At 37.5% G+C, this 24,266-nt stretch overlaps 1 protein-coding gene across 1 annotated transcript in view; it reads left to right on the top strand.

The window, feature by feature from the left end:
- The first annotated feature begins 1,977 nt into the window (after nucleotides 1-1,977).
- LOC139118339 (DNA replication licensing factor mcm7-like) overlaps nucleotides 1,978-24,266 on the top strand; it is a 28,795-nt gene continuing 6,506 nt past the window's right edge. Inside the window, exons 1-15 of the mRNA XM_070681603.1 lie at nucleotides 1,978-2,209; nucleotides 3,192-3,271; nucleotides 4,035-4,199; nucleotides 4,409-4,545; nucleotides 4,827-5,007; nucleotides 5,482-5,543; nucleotides 5,688-5,868; nucleotides 6,249-6,326; nucleotides 6,675-6,756; nucleotides 9,699-9,830; nucleotides 10,505-10,588; nucleotides 12,320-12,531; nucleotides 18,153-18,334; nucleotides 20,892-20,975; nucleotides 22,566-22,734. Coding sequence (XP_070537704.1) covers nucleotides 2,179-2,209; nucleotides 3,192-3,271; nucleotides 4,035-4,199; nucleotides 4,409-4,545; nucleotides 4,827-5,007; nucleotides 5,482-5,543; nucleotides 5,688-5,868; nucleotides 6,249-6,326; nucleotides 6,675-6,756; nucleotides 9,699-9,830; nucleotides 10,505-10,588; nucleotides 12,320-12,531; nucleotides 18,153-18,334; nucleotides 20,892-20,975; nucleotides 22,566-22,734 — 1,860 coding nt within the window. The 5' untranslated portion in view covers nucleotides 1,978-2,178. The remainder of the gene's footprint in view (nucleotides 2,210-3,191; nucleotides 3,272-4,034; nucleotides 4,200-4,408; nucleotides 4,546-4,826; nucleotides 5,008-5,481; nucleotides 5,544-5,687; nucleotides 5,869-6,248; nucleotides 6,327-6,674; nucleotides 6,757-9,698; nucleotides 9,831-10,504; nucleotides 10,589-12,319; nucleotides 12,532-18,152; nucleotides 18,335-20,891; nucleotides 20,976-22,565; nucleotides 22,735-24,266) is intronic.

Here is a 24,266-nt window from a genome sequence, read left to right as displayed (position 1 = left end):
TTCAGGTTGTCCAAATAGCCTGCACTGGATATCATGTGTCCATTGATGTTCTGTGCAATGATATGCCATGATTGCTCATCATGACAAACAAAAGTATTTGTTGTACATAATATGGTTCGTTCACTCATCCCAATATTGAATGTTTCTAGAACTATAGGCCTACTCTTTCAATTTCTAACAACAAGGACAACATTTGCAATGCAATGTGACAATAGCCAGGACCCGCTTCTCTGCTTTTGGCCTTCGTCCACACTCAGTCTGGCATTCTCCTACATTAAAATGAGCAGTTATTACAAATTTAGATTGATCACTGCTCACGAGGCTAGATGAAGTGTGGACGGAGGCCAAAGCAAAGAAATAGGGTCTATGCTAATGTGACGAGGGTTGGACAAGGGTGCGAGCATTTGCTGTAAAATAGACCTACCTTTAAATGTCTTAAATAATATCATTAGTTTATGATTTATTTTGCCTCTCAAAGCAATAGGATACACATGTTACACCTGCAATATCAAAATACAAGCTGCATTCCGGGCCAAGATGAATAACCATACTCTGAATTTAAACCAATGCATCACATAAACGTTTGAAACATTGTAAATCCCAAGCACTTATGTAGCATGTACATTATATGCGGAAGCTGCTTTTTGATTTATTTGCATTAGTAATTCGCATAATCCAATTTTGTGTAATGCTTGAAACAATTAGAGGATATCTACCCAGTTCTATTAAATGCTATGTTAGATGCTTTGTTAATAACTTTAGGTATGTGCTTGCAGAATTTAATGTGCAACTTTCCATTTATGCATATGTCCGCAGTCCATACTTCTGTACAATGTATAGCAGAATAAGTTTATCATGGCATCAAACATCTGTATCATTTCTGTATTCAACTACCTCTGTGCATTTGCAGTCTTTCAAATCTTTAGTCGGTTTGTGCCATATACTTTTAGCCCACTTCCTAGAACAATCTTAATAACTTAGTAACAGTGGCAGTGGTTTTCTTATAGTTTGAGACCCCTATTACTTCTAATTTGTCTCCATCAGTAATCAAGTTTTTGTTAATTGTTTTCCAACGTTCCAGTATTCTGAAGCAGATATTGTTTGCCTATAGTTTCATGTAAACTTTGTGCCGCTTTACATTTCTTTCTGTATTCAGTTTTTTTTCATGTAATATGAAAAAAGCAACTTAACACAAAGAACAGCAAATATCGGCATTTCAACGAGCGTATGCGAGTGAAAAAAAATAAGATTCCTCTGTGAGGGTAAGTGAAACAAAAAGAGATGCCAGGATTCAAACAATTGAAAAAAAATAAATCCAGGTGAAGCAGGGAGAAAAACCAAAGTAAATCTTCTAAACCCCCTCCCTATAATATCAAATGGTCCACCCCTAATGACTAGACACTGATCGCTGTGTGATAGGTTTCCTCCGCGAAAATACGGTTCTGTCAATTTTATTTCCGAAATTTACCCCAGTAAATGTGTTGCTCTTCATCTAATGTTTACCTCAGATGATATGCATTATATAATAGGGAAGATCCCGACACTTTCACAATTTGTTTTACGGATCAATGCCCATATAACGCCGGGAACAAACGTAGCTCTGCATGGCAGTGCTGTGATATCGGCGTTATACGGCTGGTAACACAAAGCCCAGCATTGCCATGCAGAGCAAGGTACTAGGTACGCAGGCGTATATGTCGGATCCAAGCTCGATTTGCTAAAACACCCCATCCACACCGTATCTAGTATTTATTTCTGGTAAATGTCGTTACCACGATCAAGCAATCTGGCGTACGGTTTGTTCTCTATTTCATACGGCGAAATAGTCGAATTTGTCCACACCTATTGTGTACAGATATAAGCATCCACCCAGTTTTGATTGTCCCTGAGCTGTTCCCTCGTGACAAATGGTACGTGCCAGATAGATTTTCGCGGGGTTTTCTGTTATCTCGCGTTGTTATCGCGTGATTTTACCTTATCACATGAGCAAAGTTTCGCGCCATTTTCAGAAATGACACTGTTTGGGAACCGCGAGTGCTGACAGTCATTGTGGTTATATGTCATTGAGACTTCTGTCTGTGTAATACAGTCAGAAAACACTCGAGACAGAGAGGGACAGGATTGTTACCTTAAGACATCAGTGAACACACCGGGAAACTTTCTGGAAGTAACTTCAAGATGCCGTCAAGAGATTATGTCGCGGAAAAGGGTGAGTGTTCTCACACCAACAGTGCCACTAGCTTTGTCCTGTACAGTTCGCGTGTCCAACTTTCGAATAGAGTTCCCGGTTTTGTTCTTCCAAAGTATGTCTGAGAGGAAAATTGCGAAGAAGATATTTTCTGTCGAAATGCTAACTTTTACGTGGCATCTTTACCCCCAACGTATGGAAACATTTACAGTAATCGATCATCGCCAGCTTGTAAACTCGGTTTTTAAAGTTTAAATGTCACATTGTCAGATTGTAAGTCTTCAAAAGATTTTAATATGCAATGTACCATTTTTCATGGTGTACATGCTATTAACCGTAGAAATGAATCTTAATGTCTTCATTATATGCTAAACATGATTTGCAGCCAGATCATTCAAAAACCTGACAAATTTGCAACAGGTGACGCGTATCCTGCTCTGTGCTGCATGGTTTCACCATGCCTGCGGTTCCGTAGGTAAAGAAGCCTAGGTAACTTTTACATCGTTGAAGAAATTTGTCCTTCAGTGTGATCATAAATATTTAGCGTTCGCGCTGGCTAAGTTGCCATATGAAATTGACTTTCAATGTAAAACTCGAAGTAGGTTTAATGGAAGATGATACCCTCATGCTTTTCTGAATTATGTGAATTAATGCATTGATCACTGAAAATCAATAACATGGGACATTGTATCATTGGTCAAAATTAGATCATGTGACTCAAGCATCCAATCAATTTCTTGCATCACAGTAAGAGTGCTTGTTGAAATGATTTTAGCAGGGGAGTTTCATTAATGTGATACCTGTGATTTAGAATTTATCGCGTAGTTTAATTTTTGAAAAGCTAACTATACTGGACACCAGAGAAGAATAACCATAATTCCAACATGTTGAGTGGTTTTTCACTGGAGAACTTACATTAATTGCAGGCTATATATGTACATTTATTGTTTACAAAACAATCTCACATGTGTGTATGTGCCTTTTCAAAAATATGATTTTACAGAGAAAATTAAACAGTTTCTTGGTGAATTTTACCTGGATTCAGAAGATGGTGGCAAAGACTTCAAATATGGACAGCAGCTGGTAAGTAGATAGTACAGTGCATAGACACTTTAGTCATTTATTCTTCCAGTTTAATTTGTTGAGTCAGATATGACCCTTTGACATATCAAAAATATGAAAAATGTCAAAACTAGCTGCAAACAAAGATTTGATACCGGGAAAACAAGGTGGCATGTGTCATTAAATTAACCCTTTTCCTGCCAAGTCCATATTTCACCATAAGGTCAAGATGGTTAAAATTAATGAAACACGACATATTCCATATGGTGTATTTTAGCATAATACTGTACATTTGAAGTCTGTTGAAAACAAAAATACTAACTGTAAACTTGAATTTTTCGGACTAAAGATGCTATAACAGACTAGGCCAAGTGGGTAAAAATACGTCATATTGTAGCTCAATACCACTTTTTACTGACTTGGCTAATGGGGAAGTGATACTGTCTGGCAGGAGAAGGATAAAGTGGAACTTATTGACTGACAATTGACCTACAAGTTTATTAGAAATTTTCCATTCTTTGAACCTTTTATTTTTAATGTCTTTAACAAGTATACATGTTGAAGCCATTGATTGACATTGAATGTATAGCACATCAAATCAACTTGAACTTTTGGCTGGCTAATCCCCCCTCTATACATTCACCTACAAAGGGGAACCTCTTTCATTGCCCTGTCTATGAATGAAAAGATACCATCCATTTGAAACAAATTTGAATATCATGATAATGACTAAAAAGTTTGTGCAAAGGTTTTAAGCATCAAGGAATATCACTTTATTTTGAAGGTACGATTAGCTCATCGCGAGCAAGTATCATTGACCATCGATTTGGGTGATGTAACAGAAACTGATCCTGATCTTGCTGAAGCCATGACTGAAAACAGTCAGAGATACAGAAATCTGTTTGCAGATGCTGTTTATGAAATGTTGCCAGACTACAAAGAAAAAGAGGCAAGTATGAAAATAATTATATTTCTGCTAACAGAAATCACTGTATTTTTAAAGTCTGTCGGTTTTTTGCTTTGATCAACAGGCAATGAATTTATTGAGTGTATGGAGAAAATGTACAAAAATACCTAGTTCAAGGTTTTAATATTACCCATCTTAATTTTATGATGTAATGTAGCTTGCAAATTGTTTAATTTGTAATGTTAAAACAGGTGGCACACAAAGACTCATTAGATGTTTATATTGAACATCGTTTGTTGATGGAGCAAAGAATGAGAGGTGGCAGACAACATGAAACTGAAGAACGAGATCCAAGGAATAAATATCCACCAGAGTTGATGAGAAGATAGTAAGTTGTGAATTTTTAGCTTCCATGAATTGAAAGTGTTATGTAATTTGCACATCTCTGATGACCTATGTCAAACCCCAATCATCTTTAGATTCAACTACAAGAAACAAACAATTATGCATCATACTGAAACATTTGAAATTTGTGATCTCAACAATATATAAAGCTGAAAAACCTAGCTTTGAAATAAATGCAACAGGTCAGAAGTGATAAAGAATAGGTATTATTTATGCGTGATTCAGCATAGATTTTGATACGTTATCTAATATGTTTCGAAACAGTGAAATATATTTCAAAGCACCATCACTTCAGAAGCCCCTGGCTATCCGAGATGTCAAGGCAGAAAGCATTGGTAAATTAGTCGTGGTTCGCGGTATCGTGACAAGATGTACAGAAGTTAAACCGATGATGACAGTTGCTACATATACTTGTGATCAATGTGGTGCAGAGACCTACCAAGTGGTAAGCATTACATTATTAGTTGTCCCTGAACATTTCCAGACATTCTCCAAACCTTTCATGGCCTTATGGAGTCATTGTGAAGTCTGTCATATTTGTTATGCCAAAATGTAAACAATTCTGAAGTCAGAATGACTGGTTTTTACCTATAAAAACGTAAGGATTTAATTTCCATGCAGTGAGAATTCATTCAATGAGAGACTTCCAGTTTGTGAATACTATCTCTGGAAGCTGATCATCTTGGAAATTTTCAAACAGTATGAAGACATCTCTTCCTTTCTGAAACTCTTGAGATTAAGATAATGCATAATTTGTTTAATCTATTAAACTTTTTTTAAAGCCTCAAAACTCTGTTCATTCTTGTTTGACTATTGATCTTAAAAATCTAAATTGCTTCAACTGCACTGAATGTTTACTTGTTACCAGATATGCTCATCAACAGCAACATGACCTGTACAACTTATCCTTACCTTTCAGATCAATTCACCGACATTTATGCCATTGTTGACATGCCCTAGCAGAGAATGTACAACAAACAAGTAAGTTCTTCATTCTATGGAATGATTTGGTAATTACTTTTTGTTTTAAATTATTCATCCTTTCTAAAATAGAATTTAGAGCAACTGCAAGTTTTGCTATCAGTTTTACCTTCTATCTCACAATGTTGTACATGTGTTTTGCAGATCAGGTGGTCGACTGTACTTACAAACACGAGGTTCGAAATTTATGAAGTTTCAAGAAATTAAAATTCAAGAACACAGTGATCAGGTTCCTGTTGGAAATATACCACGTAGTATAACAGTGTATGCTCGTGGTGAGACAACACGCCTGTGTGGACCTGGAGACCATGTCAGCATTTCTGGTGTATCCTTTACAATGTTACTTTTATAGAAAAGTAGTCTTACCAATTTGTTGCTGGATATTATCTGAAAGGTGTTACCTTACCAGCCAAGTGTGACAATCAGTGTAACATCAACACTCGTCATAAAAGTCTCCAAAAATAAATCCACATAATTTTTTTATATTTAGTTCAGAGTAATGGACTCACTGTCGAAGGATAGTGACTTTAAGACTCTAGCACGCTGTTGTGCCCTGAGCAAGGCACTTTACTCCTCAGTGCTCCATTGGGGGTTAGTGGGTTATGCGTACCTCATCCTGTAATTGGGCTAATGCCTGTTGGATGATGCACTGATTAAAAAAAACATTATTATAATTTTCCTATAGATTCCTTGACATTTCATCAGGTGTTTCTGCCAATGTTGAGAACTGGTTTCCGGCAAATGGTTCAGGGGCTTCTCTCAGAAACTTTCCTCGAAGCTCATGTGAGTAGTCCCCAGTCATCTAAAAGTATTATTCTAATAAAAAGAACAAACATCTTCAAGATTTTGTGTTGCCTGTAACAGTTTGTCGCCCAAATACAATCTATGAAAATTGACATTTGAGCATAGCTTTATTGTCTTTTGTAGTCCTTGCAGTAGAAAAGTCGTATTTATCCCTTGTAGATCAGGGAAACAATGAGTAGTTGTCATTTTTAATTACCTTTTGCATAATTTTACATACTTTGATAGTGGTTGATGTTTTATGGTGTAAGCTACCGGTGACACTGCTTTGTAGTCGTGTAACAACTCTCCATAAGACTATCTCAATTGATAAGTTTATTGACATTATAGAGAATTGTGAAGATGAACAAGACTCAGGATGATGAAGTGACAGCCAATGAACTTACAGATAGTGAAATAAAACAGATTTCAGGTATGTGTGTAGATGATAAGTGACAGTGTGCAACACTTTAACCCTTTACCTGCTAGACAATATCACTTCCCCATTTGCCAAATCAGTAAAAAGCAGTATTGAGCAAAAACCATGTATATTTTCACCCACTTGGCTTGGTGTGTTACAGCAGTTTTAGTCTGTAAAAATCGTGTTTACAGTATTTCTGTCTTCGGGGACCTTCAAATCTTTGTTAAAATGCTCCATATGGGGCATGTTTTGCTTCATTAGTTTTAACCAACTTGACCTAATGGTGTATGAACTTTGCAGGTAAAGGGTTAAGACATAACTTTTGACATTGACTTAAAGCGCAGTGGTCGTCGCGCTGCGCGTGCGTGATTTTTTTGTTGATAACATACATTTTTGTAAACATAAGTCTTCTCAACTTCAATAAGAGTGAGATGAGAGCAGTCCCCAAGACTCGACATCATACAATAGTAAGATATTAAGATCGGAAACGAACTTCAGTGGTGTATTTCTATCTATAAACTCGTGTAGAGCTACGAACATTGGGACACTACTCTCAGCACATTATGTCGCTGAGTTTACTGCACGTAGACACAGTGAACAAGAAGGTTTGATCGCGCGCGATCACGCTAGTTGTACACAATGCTATGTACAGTACAGTGAAAATACATAACTAAAATGATCAACATTGCCTATGTATGTAGACCAGCAACAAGCACAATGCCTACAAAAAAATTACACTTAAGACCATGATCGGCAAGCCAGAGCAGGACACGGGAGATGTTGTTAGGAGACGGTCACCGCGTTGACGTACACGGATATAGAGAATCTGGTCCCACAACGTACCGGCCGGCCCGCAACGACTTGGCCCACAACCAACTGTTGATCACCATGTCTTACTTCTCCTATTGTTACGTGGTAACAGTAAAATGACAGGAAACAATAGACAAAACGAGCGGGTTTTCGCGGCATTTGGCAGGAAAATTGCACGGCTACACCGTGCATAGACGTATCGAGAGATCCTGTGCCCCGGTCCTGTGCACGGTCATGGCAGTGATCCAAGCGCTAGCTGGTGTAGGCCTACCGGTGCTGGGAAAACTTCGTTGTTGTACCTCCTGATTGCCGGGTAGCTCTGAATCCTCTTTCAAGTGAGATAACCCCCACATAACAAGAAGACCTATGAAAGGTCCTTCGCTTGACTTGATACCTGTACTCAGAATTCTCGTTTGCACCCCAAAACGGGGTAAACTTTGTATTCTCCACAGCCGAGTGTAGCGCGCCATATACCCGGTTTGACACGGACGTTCATACAGACCACGGAACGGAACAGATGCAGAGATGCTTCTTGCTGCAGCGGGCATTGCTCTGCGAGCTGTATATTTCTGTAGTTTGAGTTGTTGTCTTTGTACAACTTGTTGTACTCCTGTCGGGCCTCTTGAAATGAAAGCTCTCGTCCTTGCTAGCGATGTCGAAAACTAGAGCCCGGTCGTTGATAGTCTGTTGGCGTACATGCGTACATGCGTACGTCTATAGCTCTATGGCTCGAGCGATAACAGTAGCCGAGCCCCATTCAACTGATTCAAGAAAATCATGAGCAAATGTGATCTCAATCCAGCGTGCAATTATTGTTCAATAGTCAGCAGATATTTAACTTAGATTAATTGACCTTTTATTGCGTGTTACATTTGGTTAGTTGGTATGCTTGTGACAGATCATTTTAACAAGCGGCAATATCGCAAACATTACAATCAACCCGTAACATGTGCGGCGTTCTTGGATTTGTTTACAACAGAGGGGGACCCCCTCAGGAGGATGCGCAGCGCGACGACCACTGCGCTTTAAGGGCACCTTAAATGTTCGGAAAAATAAATATCTGAACAAAATTGTGTAAAGGTGGAATCAAATGAATGAAAAGCAGAAATGTTTGGAAGATAAACAAATTGATTTCTGTTTTGAATTTTATGGCTGCTATTATTCTTCCAGTTTAGATCAAGTTGAGTGTTTCTTGTGTATTCAGATATACTTGTAATATTGTTACACCAGTTCTGTCATGATATTCTGCCTTGATAATTTTGTAATTCAACAAGCTGCGAGATACTAGTTGTCATACGGTGTCTTTCTACTTGGCAATGTGAAAATTTGGATCTGCTAATTATACAACAGTGAAATAATGGCTTTTAATTTAATTGCATTCAGAATAGAGGTATTCATTACTGCATATAATTAGGGTGGACCAATATTGCATGGCAGAAATCCCACAACTTGGACTGGTGGAAAATCACCTGATACGCAAACAATTTAAGGTCACAAAATGGTTGGCCTCTGCTTTCAAACCTTGATGATACTTGAGATCAACCCCTGTTTACTTTAGTCCAATACAAACACAGATAGATTTCCATGATTTAAGTAAACTGGTGACATTAATTGTGTTCCTGTTTCACCAATGTAGAATTTCCATGTCACACTATATCCATGGGTTTCTATGTGCTGTTGTCATGCAAATTTTTAACAAAAAGGTGTGATATTCGCATACTGCTAATCGTTATTTTGTTGTTTACCGATGATAGCTTTGCAGTCATTGCTGATTTGTGTATCAATAGAAGCCATGAGAAAGCTTGCAGTAGCTATGTGATTCTCAGCTTTCCCTGCTATCACTGTTTAAATTATCGCCTACATAGGTTTTTTGGTTAGTCTGTAGCTTGCTTTTGTGTTGAAAGCATCCAAACATTGGCTTTGCTTCGTTTTCAGTCTGTCAAATCTGTGAGACTACCACGGATTCTCATGGTTGGTATCACCACTTTTACCCATCTGAACATTTCTTTAACCCCATTTTAAAGTACCCCTAGACTATCACAACAAATGTTTGTGCATGGTTTGTCAGATTGTGAAAATTTTCAAAAGTATTTTTGTGATATTTGCCACTGTATCTTCACATAATTGCATTTACTTTATTACAGAGGATGATTTTTACGAGAAACTTGCATCTTCCATTGCCCCTGAGATATATGGCCATGAAGATGTTAAGAAAGCATTACTGTTACTATTGGTTGGTGGTGTGGACAAGTCGCCTAAAGGGATGAAAATTCGAGGTTAGTTTTCATTTATGTTGGTCATTGCAATTCGGGAAAACCTTTTGGTAATGATTTGAAGGTAGTAGATGCCTTACACCTGAAAGTTTTTAACATTCGCTCAAACTTTTCTCATGGAACCTATAAGCCTTTTTTTGAATCAAGGCTTTTTAAAGTTTGGTACTGGAGAAATAAATTGCAAAGATATGATATATTTCAAATTCAAATTGACGGCTATAGCATGTTGAGTTAATCAGGAAAAATACTGACAAAGAATTGTAGTTTTGAGTCTTAATAACTGCCGTCTGGATGCATTGTACTGTAAGCTAAGTGATTTGTTATGGGTTTTTTTGTTGAAGTTTAGCAAGAAGTTGTAGTAGTATGAACTCCAAAATTGATCTTGACTTCTGCCATTAGATCAGCTTGTTGATGTACAAAACTAAATAGTTCCTATTGTGCAAACGTAAATCTTACTGTTCACATACCACATGTTTGGTGAACTATTTATCCAACACTGCAATGACTTGCCTGATTACAAATGCATATTAACCATGACTTTAGACAAAACAGACAAGGCCTTAACATCAGTTCCCTCAATTCAAAAAGTTAACAAACTACTGTAGACATCTTTCACCAGTGTGAGGCCAATGTTAGCCAGATTTTTGAAGTGTATTCTCATTTCTACACTTTTTCAGGTAACATTAACATCTGTCTGATGGGTGACCCTGGCGTAGCAAAGAGTCAGCTCTTGTCCTACATTGATAGACTTGCGCCACGCAGTAAGTTCAACAGTATAATGAACTATTTCCGTGATAACTTTGTCATCTGCTTATTGCTGTCTTTTGAATGTATTCTCAATGGATGCATGCTGTTAGTTAATACATGGAGCGCATAGCTCTTGAATTTTCCAGTCTGAAGCAGCATCGCTCAACAATCCTGCCAGAACCTGCTCTTGAGGTGATTTGTTTATCACCAGTTTTGCCAGTGTCAGACACATTTTGTATGTTGCTATAGCTGCGTCTTGAATAGTTTCGTCAGTTTTTCTGACACTGTGTTGATCCACTTTCAGTTTGAGCCTCTTCACAATCGTAGTAATTGTAATTTGAATCTGCTTTTGCCATATGCAGATTTGAAATACTGCAAGTGATAGACTTCCTCAAGCTCTTTAGTTCCACTGCTAATAGTCTGGCTGCAGTTTGTAGCTTCAATGGCTTTGATTTCACTGACAACACTGGAACTTTTTAGCTACTCAATAGACTATAGTCTATAGAAGCTATTGGGATGGGTATCTGTCGGGTTAGACTTGGTTTAAGTAGATGAATTTCTAAAATTATCTTTTGAAATAGTTTCTCGTGTCTCTCCTATTTCATACAAACTTATTTGGAATTTGGCGTTACCTTTGAGTCTGCGCAGTAGTGACTTAGTTTCGGCTGGATTCACCGACTTGGACTTCTTGTACAGAACCGGCGGCTAGACGGACTGCGTACACAGTGACATAAAGCAAATACAAAATGATTGACAACCTTCCTCCGGTTATTCTGGCGTCCAGATATGGCATAAAGTTCGCACATCGGCCGCATTTTAAAAATGATCGGTTAACCATCGCAAACCATGCGAGATTACAAGAGAAAAGTTGTCGCCTAGAACTTGAACGAAAAAGGACTGAACAGACAGACTGAAAGCTGTGTAGGCTACATCAGCGACCAGAATATTGATATGACTTGCGTAGTGGAAGGCTGGTCCGATTACGTTTTCGTTGATGAACAGAGGCAGTGTTGACTTAGGTGGGACAGATCGCACTCTACATTTTATCAACAACGCCATATGAGTTAGGGCATATTAAGTGAATCCAAATAGGGAAAATGTAGATTCAAACATGAACTACATCTTGTTAAAATGAATGACAATTATCAAATCTGAAATGTAGCAGAAGAGATGTGAGAACACTTTCGTCTTTTCTGTAGACTTTGGCCATCTCAAAAAAAACTTGGAATTTGGAATTTTTCCACAACCTCATCCCCTCATCATTTTCAGAAAAAACTTTTGAGATTTGAAGGACTTGCAATGACTTCTAGGTGTGTACAGATGTTATAAAATACCTTTTAATTGTATGGAGCTTATTTAATTCAACCACTGGTGCACTTGCCCGTCTGACAGGAAGAATATTGATTTTACTTGCCCGAACACAAAATTCACTAGCCATGGGCGATAGGAATTTTCAAGCCCTGATGGGACACAAACTATGTCAAAGCAATTTGCACATCTCTTGACTAGGCTTCACATAGTTGAAAAAATACGGTTTTGACATGTTTAGAAAAGTTGCACATGACCACCTTCCAAGAATCAATCCTAAAGTAATCATAGAGCAGGACATTTAAAAATGTACAGAACCAAATCTTGCCATTTTGAAAAGTCATACTTTGTGTTGTCTTTCCAAATCCAGTGTAAATGATTGAATGATTTTCACATCCTACATTGGGCTTCTGTCTGAATCTGTTGTTTCTTTGCAGGTCAGTATACGACAGGTAGAGGATCATCAGGTGTTGGTTTAACAGCAGCTGTAATGAAAGATCCTATCACAAATGAAATGATTCTTGAGGGTGGTGCTTTGGTGTTAGCTGATCAAGGCGTTTGCTGTATTGATGAGTTTGATAAAATGATGGACAGTGATAGAACAGCCATACATGAGGTCATGGAACAACAAACCATCTCAATTGCCAAGGTAACACTTTCTTGAAGTTCAACAGAAATTTAGGTTGTAGTTGTTTGGTTGTGAATTGCATATTTTTATGTGTATTGGTAACACTGATAATTTATGTAAAGACGAGATTGTATTGTGCTAGTATGTATCCCATGTTTTGTTCATTTTGAAAGAAGAGGCAGAATACTTTCTTAAAGCCCGGTGCGGACTAAATCAAAAAATCTAGCAACATATTTATATAACGAATGCAATTTCAAAGTAGAACAGAAGACCGAAACACCTCATAATCTTCTTAACACCATAGTTAATCATGACTTCAGACCTTATTTACTTTTGTCATTCTTTCTTTCTGGTTTAAATATTTCTTGTTGTTTTTCTGCTTGTACTGTGCAGAAATCATTGTCATAACATCAACGTAGAATTTTCCTGCACTGAACAGATAGAATTAGAAACAATATTTATTGTTGTTCTTTGGTAACCATACTGGTATATACCAATTCTGATCAAATTTGAGCAACGCCGTATAATTGCGGTATTTTTTTCAATTGGAGCGCGCCAATACTGATGATGTTGACTGTGGCACAGTCAACGTGGTATTGGGTTAAACAAAATTTTCTAGAAGGAGAACATTTGTAATGAATGCAGGTGGCGTCATCTTGTATCACGAGAAACGGTTTTCTTATCACCAAAGCACGTTGTAATTCCAAGCTACTTTGAAATTCACTGTATTACAAAAAAAAAATAAAAAAATATGTCCGCTTCTGTCAATATTTTACATGTGAGTCGATACCCTACATTCAAAATTCTTACCGCTCCGCATAGAAATTGGGACCAAAAAAACCCAAAAACAAGCATCTTTTTTTCTGATATTTGGTTTTATATATAAATACCAAAAAGAGCTTATATGATGAGTCTGAGTGGCGTCTGTGTCTGTATATTTGTGGGTATGTGCGGATGTATGTCCGTCACAACGCAAAGGCTCCCATAGCGCCAAAGCTACCGTCTCACTATTTGGTGTACAGGTAGATGTAGGGGTTGAGATGTGAATTTGTTCAAATGAACACGTCAGTGTCAAAAATGTGCAAATGAGGTAAGAAAAAGCGAAATTCTGAAACAGGCTTGAAACAGGCCAACTCCACTGACTTGAGTCATTTCCTGTCATTGTTTATGAACTGTTACATATTAACACACCTGCTCAAACCATAGACAGTTGAGGGGAGGAAGACCGTCTATGGTCAAATTAAGAGGGGCTAGCTGCCTTTCTGCTATGCATGTTGCTAAAGTTGACCTCCAGTACCTAAAGTTTCAGACCTTAATTACTTTTGTCATTCTTGTTTTTCTGAATATTTCTTGTTGTTTTTCTGGTTGTACTGTGCAGAAATCATTGTCATAACATCAACGTAGAATTTTCCTGCACTGAACAGATAGAAACAACATTTATTGTTGATCTTTGGTACCCATACTGGTATGTACCAATGCTGATCAAATTTGAGCAACCACGTATACTTGCGGTTTTTTTTCTGATAGTATTGTTGAAATGTTCCGTTGGTCAAACGCTGAAACTTTATGAATTTCATGCGACTGACCAATCCGTGATTAGCAGCTACATTATGAGAAAGGTCATAGGTGGCATATTGCAAATCATTCCACTTTGTTGTAACAGTGAAAGTTCAAAATGACAGAGGTACTGCTGAAGTTTCTTGTTTTATGTTGAATAATAGAACACTGGCTAAAAAGTCCATGCAAGGGAGTGAAGTTTTTTGTGACTCTTCCTCTCTTGCACTAGTGATGATAAAATTATGCGGAGTCTGTAGACTGTGCAGTGTATTCGACGTCATCAGTCTCTATTACTGTTGCTACGATTTGCGGCATTCTCTACGGTAAATTTCAGCGATAGTGGCATTGACGTCTCTAAATAACCCTTAAATTGGCATCCCCATATTAATCCTTACAAGGGCACAGAATGTCACACCAGTATATAACTGTAAACTACACTGTTCGCTCAAGCAAAGTTTGGAACTTTTCCTGCGATTAAGTTGTCACTGACAAATAAATTCATTCCTTACCCTTTGAACCCACTTCAGATCCATATGAGGAGATAATAATGACATCATATAACCTAACCATGGCGTGCAGCAGTAATTTGAATGATTTGAGCAACCTTTGATGAAACTTGGTCAACTTTATCGTGAATATTTAATCAGGTCTGGTTCACTGGAAGTGAGAGACATGAAAGCTTTTTCCTCAACACATCAGAAAGAAGATGTTTTTTATGACAGGTTATGTGCCACCACATGACAGAAATGGCAGATTTTGCTATTTATTAGTCCCTACGGACACCGTCCGGGGGGGACTTATAGGTTTGGTCATGTCCGTGCGTGTGTGCGTGTGTGCGTCCGTGCGTGCGTCCGTCCGTTCACGCAGATATCTCAGAGATGCAAGGAGCGATTTCATTCAAACTTGGTACAAGGATTACTTCATATGTCATACAGATGCACGTCGATTTGTTTTGTGATACGATCCAATATGGCCGCCAGGCGGCCATTTTATTACGATTTTTTCATGTACAAAGCCATAACTCAGACATGTTTCAACCGATTTTATTCAAAGTTGGTACAAGGACATTGACCAATGTCATAGATATACATGTCGATTTGTTTTGTGATACGATCCAATATGGCTGCCAGGCGGCCATTTTATTACGATTTTTTCATGTACAAAGCCATAACTCAGACATGTTTCAACTGAATTTATTCAAAGTTGGTACAAGGACATTGACCAATGTCATAGATATGCACGTCACTTTGTTTTGTGATACAATCCAATATGGCCGCAAGGCGGCCATTTTATTACGATTTTTTAATGTACAGAGCCATAAGTCAGACATGTTTCAACCGATTTTTTTCAAAGTTGGTACAAGGATATTGACCACTGTAATAGATATGCGCATCAATTTGTTTTGTGATGCGATCCAATATGGCTGCCGTGTGGCCATTTTGTTACAATTTTTTCATGTACTGAGCCATAACTCAAACATATCTCAACCGATTTTATTCAAAGTTGGTACAAGGACATTGACCTATGTGATACATATGCACGTCGATTTGTTTTGTGATACGATCCAATATGGCCGCTAGGCAGCCATTTTATTATGATTTTGTCATGTACAAAGCCATAACTCAGACATGTTTCAACCAATTTTTTTCAAAGTTGGTACAAGGATATTGACCAATGTCATAGATATGCATGTCAATTTGTTTTGTGATATGATCCAATATGGCTGCCGTGTGGCCATTTTGTTACGATTTTTTCATGTGCAGAGCCATAATACTCGGCATATCTCAACCAATTTTATTCACAGTTTGTACAATGACATTAACCTATGTCATACATATGTACGTCAATTTGTTTATATGATATGATCAACATGGCTGCATGGCAGCCATTTTGTTACAATTTGTTCACGTCCTTTGGACACGTACAATTTTATTCACCAATTTTATTCAAACTTGGTGCAAGGACATTGACCTATGTCACACATATGCACATTGATTTGTTTTGTGATACAATCCAATATGGCCGCCATATGGCCATGTGTTTTTCAGATTTTTTCATGTCCGGAACCATAACTCAGACATGTATCAATCGAATTTATTCAAAGTTGGTACAAGGACATTGACTTATTTATATACATATGTATGTCGATAGGTTTCACGAGGTGGTCAAATATGGCCACATGGTGGCAATTTGTTATGGTTGTTTCATGTCGAGAGCCATAACTCTGGCAAGTCTCAACTGATCTTATTCAAAGTTGGTACATGGACATTGTTTTATGTAATACATATTATATACGTTTTATACATACATTTTATGAACTTTAGGATGGTGGCCTACATTTGTTTTATGTTTTCATCACCATGGAACTCATCTTGGCCATTGAGTGCCATCTGTATCAAAGTATTTTTATCACAGACCTAATTAATGAAGAGGACTCTATCCTCTCTGAGGACTTGTAATCAAAGTACCATTAACAAGTGGGGACTGTGTCATCAACGATGACTTGTTGAGGATATTTTCCGGGAAAATAAAGACTGATTGGTTGTTTGAAAGTGATTTGAAGTTGTTTGTTGCGATTCAAATGGCGTCACCCCGGAGCATTGCGTTGACTGGCCACTCTGAAAGCTTAATATCTTGAGTCTGTGGTTAAGCTTTTCTCATATGAAAACACTAAAGATGAAGAATTTTAAAAGGATCTTCACCAAATCTTAACTTAATGTGAGATTTTGAGCGATCAATTAATGTTTGTGTGTAGTAAACTTTGATACCGAGTCATGCTTCCTTGACAATAGGACAATTTTGTCAACAGGTTTGTTGGAAATGAAAGAAAGTTTTAGAAAGATTTTAACAAGTCCTTTAACATGAAAAATTACATCATTGCTGAATTTGCCACTATGAATTTACGACTGGTGTATTGTGTTTATGAACTCAACCATGCCAAGTACAACAACGGCGTGGCTGTCCTCCGGTACCGCGGTACTTCAATGGTCGTCACTAAAGAACATCGCTTCTGGTTTCAATATGTCAAAGAATATGATATTTTAGTGTTGAACTGACGTACATGAAGCTTCTACCAAAATTAACGTAGTGGGTTTTTATAGAATAACATATTCTCTTATCCTTCGTGGTCACGGATTCACAATCACTGAATCATCATTCAGAACAGGTTGCATTCATAGCTCCGACATTTGCGATCAAATCATTTTTTGACCCTGTTTTAAATGTAGGCAATGCATTTTACGAACAATTTACATGAGCCACACAACATATTGACCTTCTTTGCTGCTCAATGAGCCACACAACATATTGACCTTCTTTGCTGCTCAATGAGCCACACAACATATTGACCTGCTTTGCTGCTCCAGACAAGAAAACGAAGTCTTGCCATGGTCAGTGATTGTGGTCTGGCTCTGAAATTTATGGCAAACACAGCTAGATAAATTTGAGGGCAATTATTACCAACTCGTTTTTACAGCATCGTAAAACGATCGATGGCAATCACTGTAAAACAAGACACATGCATGCTAAGTTTACATTGTTTGCTACAAAGTTGTACTGAGATTTGACCCTTCAACAAAATGGGTCAAAGCTTTCCTTTGATGTGAAGGTGCGTAGATTTATATACTTCAATAAATGGCACTGCAAGTGCAACTGTTAGCCAGTCTACAGTCCACAGAAATTTCACGTCTTAAAAGTTAGGTTTTCACATGTCTTATTTGTGCTCAGTGTAACCACGGTGTGGCTGGGACAGTTATCACTTCATAATTTAAATATAATGGTGATTTCTAGTTTGGAGATAATGAGCTGTTCAGGGCAAGCCTGTGTGATCTGAGACTCTCCTTGGAAGAGCCCAAGGTGAACCTGGATGGTGTGTTAGTTTAGCTTTGAACTGTAGTTACATTCCAGGAGCAAAAATGTGGTGATATGTACATGTCTACAATAGGCTTCCCAAAACTACATAACACTGGGATATTCTGACTGACCTGAGGCCCAGTGCTGGTTTTTGTATTTTGGATCATCTAATGAACTCGGAAATTGTAGATTGTCTTTTGAGTGTTTCTTTATAATTTTGTCTTTGTTCACAGGCTGGGATCATGACATCTTTAAATGCCCGTGTATCAATACTAGCTGCTGCCAATCCTGCCTATGGGAGATACAATCCAAAGAAATCCATTGAACACAACATTCAGCTTCCGGCAGCCCTTCTTTCAAGATTTGATCTGTTGTGGTTGATCCAAGATAAACCGGACAGGGAAAATGATCTCAGGTTTGTTCAAAGTTTGCTTTGTTTCAGGGTCATGTTTAACCCTTTTTACCTGCCAAGTCCATATTTCACCACCAGGTCAAGATGGTAAAAATTAAAGAAACACAACATATTCGATATGGTATATTTTAACATAATACTGTACATTTGAAAGCTGTTGAAAACATAAGTACTGTAAACTTGATTTTTTTGGACTAAAGATGCCATAACAGACCAAGCCAAGTGGGTGAAAATACGTCGTGTTTTGGCTCACTACCGGTTTTTACTGACTTGGCTGATGGGGAAGTGATACTGTCTGGCAGGAAAAGGCATAGAAAAATCCATTGCTCGTTGAAAAAGTCACAATTGTAACGTTATGGCATTGTACCAGTCTGAGAAGCTGTAGACTATACTACAAATTATGACAGATCAAAATCACAAGATTGGTGATTGATGCAATTGCAAAATAGCATGTACATTCCAAGATGAAGATTTTGAAAACTCAAACACAACTGAATGATGGGGCTTGCTGATTGTTACCAGTAATACAATGATGTGTAAGGATGGAACAGCACTAATTTGTGCCATTAGTAATTTTTGTCCAATCTAATTGCACATCTTAGTGGTGTTCTAACCTACAACTCAAAACATAGCTTTTGCAAAGGATGGTATTTTCTCCAACTGCTACATAACTCAGTACTCCTACAAAACACAAGAAATGTAAGCCTAGTTTTTAAAAGGAGAGGCAATGGAATTAGGTTTCCACTACAAAAACTGCAGAATAATCTTTCACTATTGAAAAGGCATTCTTTAAATTCAGTAATTGTGGACCATTATGGTTTAAGAATTGATATCAAAAAGAGCGATACCAGATATTGTTTTAAATCCTCATTGTTTGTTTTTGAAGAAAGTGGTTTTATAGGAAGCTTTACAAGGGAGAGTAGATTATGTTACCCTTATGCTAATTGCACTCCCTTGTGGGGCTTCCTATCACCACCAGTACTTCGTATGCCTTTCAGTTTTTCAAGATTTCACTTCTAATCTTCAGAATGCTGTTATTGTGTTGTATTTAACCTCACTGTTTGGTGTAAGTGTGGTAGAATATGAAACCCATTGCACTGAACAGTGGGGCTTGATGCAAAACACTTTATAATGGAGTTTGCAGACATGAAAAATCACGGTTGCTTCTGTGAAATGTGTACTTGTGTTGTATTTTTGGATATTTAGAGGTCTGAGTGACATATTTACCAAGCAATCACCCTCTGAACAGTGGTACGGTAGACCGTCAATACTCCTTGAATGTTGCTAAAAACTATGACAGCCTTGCAGTGAGTTGGGTTCATTGGTGCAAAGGAAAAACAAGAATGTGTTGAGCTTGAAACTCCACTATTGAGTGCTATTAGTGTGTTATTTGTATCTGATTGCACGCAATAGTGGGGCTCCACACTCCAACCCTTTACCAACTGTATACGAAATACCACTTCATTATTGGTCTGTTCCTCTTGTGGCTTATACAAGTTTGATACATGGTGATTGCCCAGAATAGACTTCACACTGGTGTGTATTGTTCTCTATTATTCAGTGCAAAATGGAGTGAATTGTCTATTCCATTGCACTGAATAGTGGGGCACAGTGGACACTACAGTGAATCATGTATTTCATTGCACATTTTTATTTTTGCGTGTGACCTATCAAAAAAATTCGGCAAAATCATGCATGATTTTTGAAACATGTAAAATAGTAAAGAGTAAATACTCAATAGGATAGGTTGGTTAGGGACTGTCGATAATAAAAGCTGATGCACAAGAAACGTGATTCCTTCGTTTTACTTGGAAACAACCCCCCCCCCCCCCCCTAAAATGAAAGTTCTTACGCGAAATCAATTTCTTATTATGATGCTGTTTCTGACAAACTCACACGCACCTCTCCGTTCTGCACGCCCATGAAAAAATATTGGAAGGGCACATTAATTAATAAACCTCCACTTTACACGTTTCACTTTTTAAGATAGAACATTTTAATGTATTTCACATGCAGGAGACTGTTTCACATGTTTGAGTTGAAAAAGCATACAAGTTTTTATTTCACTTTCATGTCTTTTCGTTGTCTTTTCTGTCTCTGTATTTTGTGGTCATTCTGTTCTCGGTGAACGCAAAGGTAGTTTTGCGTTCTCGCTGCAAAGTCACACTTCGAAAACAATAGAAAAAATCCTTATGCGATTTTGACGTACACAAACGAAATGAGCTTTTACCCCTCCCCCCAAACGAAAGAATTACGTTTGTTGACAACCCCTCATCAGATAAAAGATTTTCAAAAATTAGGCCTTACCATTCCATCATGAATATAACTCAACTGAAGCCTGCACTTGTATCATCAGGAAAGGATGAGAGATATTGAAAGATTTGAGTATCAGAGTTAATTTGAACAGATACAATGAATGATTTGAGTATCAGAGTAGATTGAACACATGCAATGACAATTTGAGTATCAGAGTAGATTGAACACATGCAATTAACAATTTTAGTATCATAGTAAATTTGAACAAATACAACACTTATGTTTCTATGCTTTGTATTTGCAGATTAGCACAACACATCACCTATGTACACCAACATTCAGTACAGCCTCCGTCCCAATTCAACCCATTGAAAATGGATCTGATGCGGTAAGCAATGTCTGTCCTTTTTATTGGCCTTCCAGGGGACTTATAGGTTGGCTCCATGTGTGTGTATGTATGTGTATATGTGTGTGTGTATCCTTGCAGATATCTCAGAAATGCACAGGTCAGTTTCTTTCAAACTTGGCACAAGGATAATACATTGCATACTTATGGATGTCAGTTTGTTTCATGTTACAATCAAATATGGCCAACACATTGGACATTTTGTTCCGATTTTTATGTCTTAAATCATTACACAGAGATGTCATGACTGATCTCTTTCAAATTTGCCTCAAGGCAACACACTATGACATAATATTCATGTCTAATACTTTCACCAATTAGAGCCATTTTATAATTTTGATTTTTCCACCCATGCCTGGATCATTAGAACTTGGCACAAGGACAATAAATTATGACTAACATATGATTGTCAAATATCTTTGTGAAAAATGTAGTATGGCTGCCAAACTTCCATTCATACCCACTCTTGTCACATGTGGCCACATCTATTCTTTAACTGGAAGAATGTCATGAATGAAGAGTTGAAGAAAAAATACATTTTACAAATTTAACCTTTTTATTGATTAAATTCAATGCTTTGACGAACTGTAATTAGATTTATGTACATCATATGTACTTTCGATAACTCATATATTTTGACAAGCAAACCACAAATCGAAAGAAACCACAAAGTACTGACAAAAAAGTTTTATGCCAGCTTTATTTTAATTTAAAATATACATAACATGCAGGAAATGTTGCGGGGTCATTAGTTCAGAACAACTACATTTGTAAACAAAATGCATTGACCGTCATGGCAGTCTCGTCAATTGCTTGTTGTGGGCTTAGAAAAGCTTAATCACAGGTTCCATCATGAGAGTTTGTCTTCAGCCAATCTATTAGTGCAAGATTGGGGCAGATTAGTAGTAATTTATGGAAATTATATGAATGAGCATTGTTTTGGTATTGAAATTTTATGCTAATGATTTTTTATTAATGTTGAATATTCATCTGCCCTGAATTGTGCATTATAATACATCCAATACCATTATTTTATTCTAGTGTTCAAGTTCACAATCCCGATTGATTTGGTCAACAGATCGCTTCATTTTCCATTGAAATGTTCTAAAAGATTGTAAAATCTGCTGTGTCTATCACCAAGAGGGACATATCTTTGCATGACATAATTGTCGTGTGTGTATACAGAATGTAAAAGCTTTCAAAATGTTTATTGCCGAATGCACTGTGATGGTATCAGTGGAACTGCAGACCTGACCCCTTCACAGAAAGTTTGCATAAATCACTGGAAATTTCAATTGTTGGGCTGGTATTAACTGGATACAAAGTAGTAAGAAATAGCTTCATTCTTACAGAATTTGGCAATGAATAGCCAAGTTAGGTATAACGCATAGGATATAACCACTCAGCAAAGTTACACGGACATTGTGCTGAGAGGGAGAGAGCTGTGTCAGTGTATAGACTGTCAGTATAGACTGGCATGTTATGGCATGAAAGGTTAAATATTGTTTCCAAACAGATGAAGACATCAAAAGATAGGAATAACAATATCCATAATGTTGGTTTCATTTTCAGACGCTACATTGCATTGTGTAAAACTAAAACTCCACTTGTTCCTGAGGAACTTACTGACTACATAACTGGTGCTTATGTGGAAATGAGAAAGGAAGCTAGAAACAGTAAAGACACCACCTTTACATCACCTCGTACATTGCTGGCAATTTTACGTCTTGCAACAGCTTTGGTAAGTCTGCAAATTTCAGAATAAAGTCAGACTGGAAAATAATTGTGCATTTTAGACTTTAGATATTCTCCTTGTTTAATCAAGTTCAGAAGACATTTTTACACATTTTTCATTTGTCAGGGTTTTATCCTAGCATTAGTGTTTTGATCGTATATTAGGTGTGCATTTCATCCATGGAAGCCGTGTCATTGGCAACAAACTTGTGAAGATATAGCCTCATTGCCGTGTGCAATCAGTACAAAGTAATTCTCATTGCACACAGTAGTGGGGCTTTATCTTACAAACTTTCCACATACCATGTAAAATGTGATGAAAGTAAGTCGGTTTGTGTCACCAGAGATGTCCAGATTATGAACCTAATATTGCCAGCGTGGGCCGGTTAATGTTACAGGAGACTGTAATGATCTGGTATGTTATGTTAAACTGCAAGTATTGCATGTCATGTAACCTTGCTATCATATGCAAAGAGTGTGTGTCTACAAGGGTCTCATTGCACATGATAGTGGGGCTACATGTTATTGTACTGACGGCAATGTATCAGCTACATGGAGATGTTTATTCAGTTCTTCACTGTCCTTGTGTGATCCTGCCCATTTTGTCAGAATATCTTTAAGGAATGGTTTTATACTCCTTGAAGATTCATGCAAGATTGGAATTTTACTAAAAGATAGCTAGCATTGTTTGATTTACATGTTAACAACTGTGTGGTTGTGAGCACTGCATCATGAAAATACCAAAAAGTTATTAGTCCTTGCCACGGACGCAGTCCGGCGGGGACCTATAGATTGGGTCCCGTCCGTCAGCAGCCATTTCTCTGTCACCCCTGAGTCGATTTTCATGTTAACAACTGTGTGCAAGAATAAAGTACTGTGGCATGTCAATTTATTTGTCGCAAATTTTTTAGGCTTTTGAACCATAACTCAACTTTCTTTAAACAGATTTCATTCAATGTTTGTACACAGATAAAGTACTATGGCATATGTATGCACATCAATTTAGTTTCTGATACGATCCAATATGGCCACCATGTGGCCATTTTGTTGCAATTTTTTCATGTTTTTGAACCATAACTCAACTATCCCTGAGCAGATTTTGTTCAAACTTGGCACACAATCATTTTATTGTAGTTTGCATGTGCATATCAATGTTGCGATGCGATTCAATATGACTGCTGCAATTTATAAATGTAGCTAAATTGATCTTGCCCCAACAGCTATAACTTTACTGTCCCAAGTACACAAACACATGACCCTCCAAGTACACAAACACATGACCCCCACAGACCACTATCATGTGATTTCCCAACATTTCACAAATTCACCCCTCTCCCCTGTAATGAAGCAACCAAGCATGTAATTCAATCACCTGAAACCCTGAAACCAAACATTTCGAAATATCAATACATGCTCTTCGGTACTAGGCAACAACTCAAGAAAATACCAAATCACATAAAAGTTCTTTCCAATCAAAGTACTACAATCAAAGCATCTCCTTCTGCTACCTGTTTAGGTTTAAGATTTGACCAAGAACTC

Source organism: Ptychodera flava, chromosome 19 (genome assembly GCF_041260155.1).
Source record: "Ptychodera flava strain L36383 chromosome 19, AS_Pfla_20210202, whole genome shotgun sequence".
NCBI lineage: Eukaryota > Metazoa > Hemichordata > Enteropneusta > Ptychoderidae > Ptychodera > Ptychodera flava.
Note: the sequence above shows the minus strand (reverse complement) of the source record. Positions and strands in the feature narration are given on the sequence as shown.